The sequence below is a fragment of the Papio anubis genome, chromosome 18, assembly GCF_008728515.1.
Source record: "Papio anubis isolate 15944 chromosome 18, Panubis1.0, whole genome shotgun sequence".
In the NCBI taxonomy this organism is placed as follows: domain Eukaryota; kingdom Metazoa; phylum Chordata; class Mammalia; order Primates; family Cercopithecidae; genus Papio; species Papio anubis.
In genome coordinates this window covers 14,656,130-14,668,369 of record NC_044993.1, presented here as the reverse complement: position 1 = coordinate 14,668,369, position 12,240 = coordinate 14,656,130, and the positions used below count along the sequence as shown (strand labels likewise).

General features: G+C 42.5%; 1 protein-coding gene across 2 annotated transcripts in view; it reads right to left on the bottom strand.

Moving 5' to 3' along the window:
- Positions 1 to 12,240, bottom strand: part of CFDP1 (craniofacial development protein 1) — a 150,234-nt gene that overhangs the window by 96,243 nt on the left and 41,751 nt on the right. For both annotated transcript variants that reach the window (XM_017953572.3, XM_003917190.3), the window contains exon 5: positions 9,139 to 9,258. In XM_017953572.3, coding sequence (XP_017809061.1) covers positions 9,139 to 9,258 — 120 coding nt within the window. The remainder of the gene's footprint in view (positions 1 to 9,138; positions 9,259 to 12,240) is intronic.

The following is a 12,240-nucleotide window of genomic DNA, read 5'->3' as shown; positions in this document are numbered from 1 at the left end:
TATTTTCACTTCATTCCTAGAGTACCATAATCATCTTCTTAAATGAAGGTCTTCCTTTTCTTGTTCCCAAATCAATTTATATTATCATACTAAGTAAACTGTATGACTATCGTAACTTCACATACCTATTCTATTCTTCCCTACACATCCAAGCAGCACCTAAAGCATTTAACTGACTCATTTTTCTCACCAAGACAATTTGGCACAACCAAGGGTACAGGAATATGACAAAATAAAGTTTTAAAAGTCTGTAATCCTAGCAAACCACCATGGCATATGTATTCCTATGTAACAAACCTGCACGTTCTGTACCTGTATCCCGGAACTTAAAGTAAGATTAAAAAAAAAAAAAAAAAGTTTGTGATCCTGATAGACATCTGGGTCTTAAAATCACAGATGTTTGAAACTTATTGGCACTATAATTTGAGGCTAAGAGCAAAGGAAAAAGGCTGCTGTGTGTAATAAAGTTCATCTCTTCATAGAATTTTCTAAGAACACTAGAATTTATTTAACTCCAGGCAACCTTGAAAATCACTATAGATAATTCCTAGGTTCAGAGTATTTGCTGTAGGTATTCAATCCAAACTGATAGAGGTTACATCATCCTGGTGACCATAAATGAAAAAAGTTTTTGCTTTGAAAACTTTTTGGGCCGGGCGCGGTGGCTCAAGCCTGTAATCCCAGCACTTTGGGAGGCCGAGACGGGCAGATCACGAGGTCAGGAGATCGAGACCATCCTGGCGAACACGGTGAAACCCCGTCTCTACTAAAAAAAAAATACAGAAAACTAGCCGGGCGAAGTGGCGTGCGCCTGTAGTCCAGCTACTTGGGAGGCTGAGGCAGGAGAATGGCGTGAACCCGGGAGGCGGAGCTTGCAGTGAGCTGAGATCCGGCCACTGCACTCCAGCCTGGGCGACAGAGCGAGACTCCACCTCAAAAAAAAAAAAGAAAACTTTTTGGCCGGGCACAGTGGCTCACGCCTGTAATCCCAGCACTTTGGGAGGCCGAGGCAAGTGGACTGCTTGAGGTCAAGAGTTTGAGACCAGCCTGGCCAACATGGTGAAATCCCGTCTCTACTAAAAATACAACAATTAGTTGGGCATGGTGGCGGGCGCCTGTAACTCCAGCTACTTGGGAGGCTGAGGCAAGAGAATAACTTGAACTTGGGAGATGAACGCTGCAGTGAGCCGAGATCCCGACACTGCACTCCAGCCTGGGCAACAGAGCGAGACTCCATCTCAAAAAAAAAAAGAGAAACCTTTTCTACGTTTGGAGTCTCATTTAGATGCTCAGATTGGCAAGGACTTTATTTCATGATCCGAATTGTCAGATATCCTCTTCCCTCCCAAAAGGATATCACTAGACTCCCCATTCATACTTATCTCAGTTACTAGTTTAGCCTGGAATAAGAGCTTTGAATCAACAATGTGAATGAAATTGCCTTTAAAAGATTCAAAATACTCCAGATATTCACGGGAAAATCTTTAAAAAATTATTTTCCTTATTCAATCCCTATTTACTCTGTACCTGCAATACCTATAAAGGCTTATTTTAAAACAAATCAAGAATAAGTTAAAAACAAATGAAGCAGGGTATTAACATCCACTGAAGAACATGAAGGCGAGCTAGGCACAGGGTATTCTTACTTCTACACAAACCACATCATTCTGGAGTCGATAAGTAAGATAACAACAGTACCACCAGAGCTGCTAAAATCAATCATTTCCATTGTCACCACTAGTTCCTGTAACATCCTATTAAAAGCTATCTCTAGCTAGTCCTATCCTGGAACAAATGATCACTAGAAGAAATGCACTTGACACAAGCTGGACAAAGATACTCCTACCTGGCTCTCCATCAACATATAAGTTGCCCACAACGTAGGATTCACACCTCAGTAGGAGACGATTACCCTCTAGAAACAGTAATAGCCACTATTCCCCACATCACATCTTGTCCACAGCTTCACTGTTGCTGCTGACAGGTATCAATGTACAAACACACCTGGAACTCTTTTTTTTAATGTGTTAGGCCTTCACTTTCTTGAGACAGGAATGAAACAAAAGTATAGAAAATGGTTATATTAATGAGGAAAAGCTTACAAAGGAAAAGGGGAGAAACAGTCCTCTCACTTTCTTCAAAAATAACAAAATAGCTTTCAAAGAGTCCCTCACCAGTTATGAAACTGAGGAGAGATTCTTTTTAACAACAACAACAACAACAAAATCTATCAGGAGGATAAGAAAGAGCAGTGGCAATGGCAAAGTGGCTGAGAGCCAGGCTTTGGTCTCAAATAGATTTGGGCTGAAATCCAAACTCGACCAATCATCAACTATGTAACTTCAACAAGTGAAGGGTGCCTCTCTGAACCTCAGTGTCCTGATCTGTGAAATGGGCACAAAGTTAGTGCCTACATCTTGGAAAGTTTATGTGGGTTAAGTGAAATAATATATGTAAAACATTTAGAATTGTGCCTTAAATGTGGTGAAGCAGTCAATAAATAGGAGTTATTTATTCTTTCAAAAAGGATAAAGAATATTTAACCCGCAGTCTGAGAAGATAGTAGGTTTGGTATTTAATCCAGAGAACAAATTGTTTCCAAAAGGAAATTAACATGGTCATCAAAGGGAAACATGTTACCCTAGAGTGGGAAAAACAGTTGCCTACAGGAACCATGCAGGTAATACAAATGAGTAAAGCCACTGAGTAGGGACCACAAAAGGGCAAATCTCATCTACTCTGTGCCAACCCAGTGTTACCATAGGTGAAGAGGGAAGGTAGTGGCAGAAATTTTCATTTCTCAAGAAAAGCCAGTAATCCAGATTTTTATGTCAACTTCTAGAGTTTAAAATATTGGCCAAATGAGGAGACCAGGAGAGATCACACCATTAGCTGCTCAGACAGGAAGACTCTGCTCAAAAACCAAAGATTGCTGGTGACTGATTACATACACTGAATTTTGGCAAACCACAATGGTCAGCATTACTGTCTTCTCAGTCCTTAGTCTGGGTCTTGTATCTTCAGGATGGTACTGTGAGGGATTCTGTGTCTTCTATCTTTGGGGAAAACATTGCTACACTGACATCACCTATGATGTTGTTTGAGACTCAAAATGAAGGCCTTCTTTTTTTTTCACTCCATAGATCAAGAAGGCTAAAACTATACGGGAAAATGATATCTTTCCCTCTTAAGTTATATTGCTTTAGGTCATTCTCAATCTATAAAGAGGCAGCTAAACAGCAGGCCCTTAATTAAACAAGTCAATGCCTAAGGGTAGGATTACAAATTTTAATGACACTGATGGTGGCCCGCTGTTGGAATAAAGTAAATAGTAAATGTTGGCTTGAAAATAGATAGCAAATGTGGGGTTGAAGCCTGGCCAGCCAGATACCAGCAAATGTTGAGAAAACTGGATGCAAGTGGCTAACAGTACTGGTAGTAAGGACTGGTGAGTGAGGGAAGAGGCGGATCAAGAGCATGGAATGACAACACCATGAGAATTTAGACACACTAAGCTTTGTGCTTTACTACCAAATGTAGGAGAGTAATTTTTGTAGTCTGATTCCTGCCTCTAATTAAAATTGGGCTTATTCCATTCCCAAAACATAAACTTTGGCTTTTTATAGCCTAAGCAGTGTGCTATTTTAAACACATGGAGGAAATGCATTTTCAGTTATAAACATTTCCTCCTCTAAATCTGTTCTTATTTCTGAATCTGTGCTTATGTTAGCAAAAGATGTGGGACAGGATGTTTTACTCTCCTGCTCTGGTTTTCCTGTATTGCTTAAATCTGTTTAGAGGAAAATAAACAAATAAAGTGTTTCTTTAGGACAATTTCTATAAACTGAAGCAGCTCCCAAAATGAAAAAAACTCTGTGGGAAAAAAATTTGACTGCATTAAGATAATTTTATTTTAAGACACTAGATTATTCCTGTAGATCCTTCCCTTGAAAAGACTTTCTATACCCTGCATGTGGAGTGTGTTGACAGATACTAATATTTACACTGATAAAATGTGCCCACTCAGTTACCCTAGATCAGCTGAATTCCTCTTGGCCCCGTCTTTTCCCAAGCACAATTGTAATTGTAAAGCTTTCTGAGATGCATTTCATAAAAATGAGCATACCAACCTTGAAGGTCATTCTGGATTTACTCGGAAATCCAAGGTTCACAGTATCATACTTAAACATGTACATTTTAATATACAACTCTGAAGACTTTTACTCAGGCACTTGGCAGACATATCCTTGTAATGTGTTACGTTCCATCAGGGCTTTCAAAGAAACTGATTTTGGTCAAATTTCACTTTACCCTGTTTATAAGGGAGTCAGCATTCTTTACTGAAAAATATTTCACTTGTATAGCTCCTGAGATAGCTCCTGGTTGGCCCCTAGATTCCCTCTATACCCTTCCCCACATGGCTCTCTGCTCTAGGAGCTGTTCTGTAAGGATGGCCTGATGAAGACTCTCCTTAAACCAAACTTTAGTCAGACTCCAATGAGCCCTCTTCTCAACTAAGGCTTGAAATTGGCCCCTGCCCTTGCTGGGCCTGCATGGCCCAGTTTTAGAAATAATTCTGCGCTAAGTCAGTTTAGAGAGAATCCCCTACCCTTGATATCTGATCACACTAGACTGCCTTGAGCAAGAATACCCCTATCCTTGATGTCTCTTAGTAATTTTCCATCCACTGACCACCTGCCTCCCGATTCTGCCAAAAATCCCCAGCTGTTTTTGCTGTATTCAGAGTTGAGCCCTCTCTCTCTACCCTAGAGATAGTCTTGACAACCATTGCAATAGTTTTGGATAAAGTGTTCTCACAGTTTCAACAAGTGTCAGAATATTCTTTAATAAGTCTCAGAGGGCAATGGAGCTCCCTAAGAGGCTGCAGAGAGAGAAGAAACAGATCTGGGTATTTATTCCCTTGGCTTCCCTCTGGGGGAAGTCCATTACTTAACAGAAGGTCTCAGCTCCTGTCAGGAGGTCCATTCTACCTAACCCTGTCTTCCCCTGCCATTAACTGTTCCCATTCTTGCCCTTTCAGGCCTAGGGGTAGTAATAGAGTCTCATTATTACCAGCCCCAGGGAGGCCACACCAATATTTGTATCCCCATGGTTTTCCACCACTTTGTGAGTTATTAAACTCTCCTCAAAGTACTGTATTTGAGAATGCCATCTGTTTCCTGCTGGATCTCCCTAATACAGATATCATCTCAGCAGATTTCTTATTCTAAAAAGGCTATTAGCTCTAAGAAAGGCACGCACAGATATGACAAGCAGTGAGATTTCTATATGAATGACTTAAATAAGCTGATTTTAAGCTGCCATTTCTCCATTCTCTAGTTATTTTTATAATTATAGTAGCAGAGTATTTTCTGAAACATATAGTTTCCAAGAAGAATCTCTAAGCATCAACAGGGATTATTTTAAGAAGAAATATCCAAGGAAACTAGAAGTAAAAACTGTGTTAGCTAAAACTAACCAGAAACCTAAGAAGAGCTTCTTTGCCTTTATTTCCATCTGGTGGTTATATCCAGCGGTAACGTTCATAGTAATACTTTCAATAAGTGCAAGAAACACCTTAATAATACCACATACAAACCTGGCAACTCTTAATCACCTGCTGAAGGCTAATTCCATACATAGTCTAGAGCAGTATTTGTCAAATTCAGGTTGTAGTTGATTGTGAAATCAATTCAGCAGGTCCTAACAGTTTTTTAAATGACACCTCTATACACAATAATGTAAAACAGAAAATCAGAGCATATTATACATAGTAAGCATAAATATTTCACCAAATTTTTATCTCACCTTTTCACATACCTATTTTTATAGGTGTACAAGGGCATAATGTAAAATGTATTCCTTATGATGGGCGGCAGTCAAGAAAGTTTGAAAGCTACTGGTCTGGGCGGCCAGTCGTGGTGGCTCACACCCGTAATGCCAGCACTTTGGGAGGCCGAGGTCAGGAGTTCAAGACCAGCCTGGCCAACATGGTGAAACCCCGTCTCTACTAAAATTACAAAAATTAGCTGGGCATGGTGGCGGGCGCCTGCAATCCCAGCTACTCAGGAGGCTGAGGCAGGGAACTGCTTGAACCCAGGAGGTGAAGGTTGCAGTGAGCCGAGATCCTGCCACTGCACTCCAGCCTGGACGACAGAGCAAGACTCTGCCTCGAAAAAAAAGTAAATAAATAAAGGTACTGGTCTGAAGAGAACCCCCTTCAAACAATACAATAAATATAAAGCTAAAAACATGTTTCAGCCTACAGCTTCAAATTTTAAAAATCCGAATCTTTATTAAAAATACAGCTTGTTGGATGGGCGCGGTGGCTCAGGCCTGTAATGCCAGCACTTTGGGAGGTCGGGGCGGGGGGCGGAAATGGATCACGAAGTCAGGGGTTCGAGACCAGCCTGGTCAACATAGTGAAACCCCATCTCTACTAAAAATACACAAAATTAGCCAGGCGGCCGGGCGCGGTGGCTCAAGCCTGTAATCCCAGCACTTTGGGAGGCCGAGACGGGCGGATCACGAGGTCAGGAGATCGAGACCATCCTGGCTAACACGGTGAAACCTCGTCTCTATTAAGAAATACAAAAAACTAGCCGGGCGCGGCGCACGCCTGTAATCCCAGCTACTCGGCGGAAGGCTGAGGCAGGAGAATCACCTGAACCCGGGAGGCAGAGGTTGCAGTGAGCCAAGCTCACACCACTGTACTCCAGTCCAGGCGACGGTGCAAGATTCCAATTCAAAAAAACAAAAAATAAATACAGCTTGTTGCCAAACATAAGCATATCAGTAACTGAAATAAAAGTTCTATAAAACAGTATTTATTTATTTATTTATTTTTCTTCTGAGATAAGGTCTCCCTCTGTCACCTAGGCAGGAGTGCAGTGGTGCAATCTCAGCTCACTTCAACCTCTGCCTCCTGGGTTCAAGCAATTCTGCTGCCTCGGCCTCCCAGGCAGCTGGGATTATGGGTAAGTGCCACCAACGCCCAGCTAATTTTTGTATTTTGAGTAGGCATGGGGTTTCACCATGTTGGCCAGGCTGGAAAACAGTATTTACTCTTACTACATGTGATGTGCTCTGATCTTTTCTCTTAATTGATGATTCCAAACCACAGTGTACAAAGTACTTGCCTAGAGTATTAACAGGGCAGGTCTGTAGAATTCTGTTCTACAGCTGCCTTCATCTGATTTTATGTCATTTCTATTGTGGTATCAAGCAATCAAATCCTCTTCCTCCTTAGGTTTCTGTGTAACTACTACATGACTTCTGCTCAGTGGGAGAGAAATATCTTGAGTATGAAGCAGATAAAGATGTAACAGTTGAGGAACTAGCCCCATCCACATGTCCTGGCATTCAGTGCCATGGTACATGCTGAGAGCAGCATCTTACTGCAAGCACCTGCAGCTCCCAGCCTGAGGACATAGGGCAAGGAATGTGCGGAAGCAGCTCTGAGCCAATGTCCGATGGGCAGTGGAGGTTAAACATTCCACCCTCCTCAGACCTCACTGTGTTCTTTCCAATCTCTAAGTTTCCCAGCAGGAATGAGTGCCAGCCACAACTAGCAGTCACCTGCTTGATAACTCAACATTTACTGGCTTCTTTCCTCTCTTGTACCTCTCTACTGGGGCTTCCTGGAATCACCTCTCATATAAATGACACGCACTTAAACCTTTATCTCAGGGTCTATTTCTGGGTATATGCAACCTAAGAGAGTACACTAGTATAACTCTGTTGTTTAGAGCCAGGGCTGCAAAGATGGGGAGGGCCCACCCTAAAAAAGCTCACGCTCCAATAGGAAAATCAACGCTCTTTTTAAAAATGTGGGGCCGGGCGCAGTGGCTCACGCCTGTAATCCCAGCACTTTGGGAGGCCAAGGCGGGCAGATCACGAGGTCAGGAGATCAAGACCATCCTGGCTAACATGGTGAAACCTAATCTCTACTGAAAATAAGCCGGGTGTGGGGGCCTGCCACCACACTCGGGAGGCTGAGGCAGAAGAATGGCATGAACCCAGGAGGCAAAGCTTGCAGTAAGCCAAGATTGCACCACTGCACTCCAGCTTGGGCGACAGGGCAAGACTCCACCTCAAAAAAAAAAAAAAAAGAAGTGAAACAAAACTTTACCGCTCATAGCAATGACAGGTATGCTCAAGGAGGGAAGGAAGAGGGGACAATATCTGACTGAAGGGCCACAGAAGCCAGTGTAGGAGACTGCAGAACTCCCTACAGGAGTCAGATGGGTAGTCAGGGCTATCCATAGTATGGGTCTATGTTCACTTCCCTGTGGTAAGTCTTAAAGCCTCTCTGATTTAGTGTAATACTTTACTTCTCACATTTAGGTTAAGAAAATAATTTTTACTTCTTCCAAAAAGAAATAATTCTAGCCTTCAGCTAAAAATAACTCAAGTAATATGAAAAATATGAAAGGAGAAAAACTATTAAGTTCCTGACAATGTGTTAAGAAAATTATTTGTAAATCATCTTTGATCTTTTTATGTTCCTCTGAAATCACAGACGATGGCAGTGAGTGTTCAACCCAAATCTTCATGAAAAGTTCTAAAGAAGGCTGATATTTTCATTTGAAAAGCATTATTTTTAAATGTAAAATTTACATGTTCAGCTTTGTGTTCAATCCTATAAACCAGGACTTCTTTAAGGCTGGCAACAAATAAGAAAGCTACAGCTAATTTTCTCCCTTCTATTTTTTTTTTTTTTTTTTTTAAAGAGACAGGATCTCTCTCTGTCACCCAGGCTGGAGTGCAGTGGCACAATCACGGCTCACTGCAGCCTCAACCTTCTGGGCTCAAGTGATCTTCCTGCTTCAGCTTCCACAGTAGCTGGGACACAGGTGCAAGCCACCATGCCCAGCTAATTTTTTTTCTAAGAGACAGGGTCTTAATGTATTGCCCAGGCTAATCACAAATTCCTGGGCTCAAGCAATCCTCCTGAGAAAGTTATGGCTAATTTTCCTTTGCATCTTCCATTCTGGTAAACATTGCAGCAAAGGCAAAGCAGCATCATAATTCTCTCTCTCTCAGGCAAGGAGTTTGATCTGCAGTGAAAGCAGGTATTTGCACTGAAAGCTTCTTCAACATGCCAAGTACATCAGGGACTGAGACTCAAATACTCACCCTGACCCAGCAGGGAGTGACGGCAGAGCTGAAGGGACATTAGCTGGTGGTTTTTCTTTCTCATTCTGCTTGAAGAAGGATTTGGCCTCTTTAGATGTAGCATCCACTTCCTTAGTCACCCTGTGCCAAGGAAAAAGACATCAAGCTTACAAGAAGAATAAAGACAAAGAAACAAGCTAGAAAAGGAAATAAAGACAACTAGAAAAAGATCCACTGGGCTTTCAATAAATTCTGGATGCTCAGCATTATGATAAAAGTTTACTACAATAACTTTCTTTTTTTTTTTTTTTTTTGAGACGGAGTCTCGCTCTGTCGCCCAGGCTGGAGTGCAGTGGCCGGATCTCAGCTCACTGCAAGCTCCGCCTCCCGCGTTTACGCGATTCTCCTGCCTCAGCCTCCCGAGTAGCTGGGACTACAGGCGCCCGCCACCTCGCCCAGCTAGTTTTTTGTATTTTTTAGTAGAGACGGGGTTTCACCGTGTTAGCCAGGGTGGTCTCGATCTCCTGACCTCGTGATCCGCCCGTCTCGGCCTCCCAAAGTGCTGGGATTACAGGCTTGAGCCACCGCGCCCGGCCCTACAATAACTTTCAATAAAGACATTTTCCCGGCTGGGTGCGGTGGCTCACGCCTGTAATCCCAGTACTTTGCGAGGCCGAGGCAGGCGGATCATGAGGTCAAGAGATCGAGACCATCCTGGCCAACATGGTGAACCCCGTCTCTACTAAAAATATAAAAATTAGCTGGGCGTGGTGGTGGGAGCCTGCAGTCCCAGTTACTCGGGAGGCTGAGGCAGGAGAATCACTTGAACCCAGGATGCAGAGGTTGCAGTGAGCCAAGATTGCGCCACTGCACTCCAGCCCTGGCAACAGAGTGACACTCCGTCTCAAAAAAAAAAAAAAAAGGAAGAACAAAGCAATATAAAACCATAAATTTAAAGGGAAAACTTTGCAGTGGAGACCTCTGACAAACTCCACCTTGCCAAATGATTAAAGCTAACATCAGTAATATATGAGATAAGAAGGGCAAGTCCCCTCTCTGGTGGTCTCTCCAACATCCATAACCTCATTCTAATGAGAAATCACGAAGCAAACCCAAATGAAGAGACATTCTACAAAATACCTGACCAGCACTTTCCAAAGGCAATATCATGAAAAATATAGGCTGAGAAACTCTCATGGGACGGGAGGAGACCAAGGAGACATGACAATTAACTAAAGGTGGAAAATGGGTTTGGGTCCTGGAACACACATGATTATTAGTGGAAAAACTGTCAAAATCTGAAGTCTATCGTTTAGTGAATGGCACTGTACCAATGTTAATTTCTTTCTTTTTTAGAGACAAGGTCTCGCTCACTATGTTGCCCAGGCTGGAGTGCAGTGGTGATTCACAGGAGTGATCACAGCATACTGCAACTTCAAACTTCTGGCCTCAAGCATTCTTTCCTCCTCAATCTCCAAAATAGTCGGGACTGCAGGTGTGAACCATGCTTGGCTCCCAACCTCTGCCTCCTGGGTTCAAGCAATTCTTCTGCCTCAGCCTCCCAAGTAGCAGTGAGCTGAGATCATGCCATTGCACTCTAGCCTGGGCGACAGAGCAAGGCGCCATCTCAAAAAAGAAAAGACACTTTCCCTCACTAAAATTAACAAATGAAACAACAATGTGTATAAATTGTATCTCCCTAAAACAGCCCAAAGATGAAACAAAATCCCTTAAAACTGGCTAAATTAGCAATAATTTGGGAATGGACAAAAGCAACATGACTGAGAATTTTGTCTAATTTCAAATCTGAAACAATTATCTTCATTAAAACTGAGTCCTAAAGGATCAAATAAAGGTATTTATGGTACCTGAGAATTCAGATAAAGAGAGAAGGAGAAATGTCTAATCTCTGCCTAGGCTTTCCAGGTTAACAAAAACACCTGAGGAATGTTGTTTAAATGTAGTCTATCTCCCCTCCATGACTTCTCAGCATGAAATACACTGCAGCAGTCAATACTAAATCTCCATGCTGGGTTACTGACATGAAGGCTGAAAAACGCCCTCACACTGCACCCCACATGCAGATTAGCACTCAGACTTAAATGTCCAGTGAAAGCTGAGATGGAGAGATGGAATATTGGGAATATGGGTGATAGAACTGGGAAATAATGCCTAGGCTGGCACTATTTCAAGGAGAAAAATAAGAGTTTAAAAAAAAAAAAAGAGGCCACCAGGCGCGGTGGCTGATGCCCGTAATCCCAGCAATTTGGGAGGCCAAGGCAGGCGGAACATGAGGTCAGGAATTCGAGACTAGCCTGGCCAACGTGGTGAAACCCTGTCTCTACTAAAAATACAAAAAATTAACTGGGCGTGGTGGCAGGCGCCTGTAATCCCAGCTACTCGGGAGGCTGAGGCAGGAGAACTGCTTGAATCCAGGAGGTGGAGGTTGTAGTGAGCTGAGACCACGCCACTGCACTCCAGCCTGGGCAACAGAGCGAGACTCTGTCTCAAAAATAAATAAATAAATAGAGAAGACTCTGCAGAAGACTCTTGTTTTATATCCAAAACAACCCAAAGATGAAACAAAATCCCTTAAAATTGGTTAAAGTAGCAATAATTTGAGAATGGACGAAAGCAACATGACTGAGAATTTTGTCTAATTTCAAATCTGAAAAAATTATCTTCACTAAAACTGGGTCCTAACGGCTCAAATAAAGTGTATTTATGGTACCTGAGAATTCAGATAAAGAGAGAAGGAGAAATGTTTAATCCCTGCCTAGGCTTTCCAGGTTAACAAAAACACCTGAGGAATTTTGTTTAAATGCAGTCTATTATGGCCAGCAGCGGTGTCCTCTTTTGTAGCCCTCTGATAAGTTTTTTCTTGTTTTTTTTTTGTTTGTTTGTTTGTTTTTGTTTGATACGGAGTCTTGCTCTGTCTCCTAGGCTGGAATGCAGTGATGCGATCTAGGCTCACTGCAACCTCCACCTCCTGGGTTCACGCCATTCTTCTGCCTCAGCCTCCCAAGTAGCTGGGATTACATGTACCTGCCACCACGCCTGGCTTATTTTTTTGTATTTTTAGTAGAGACGGGGTTTCACCGTGTTAGCCAGGATGGTCTTCAT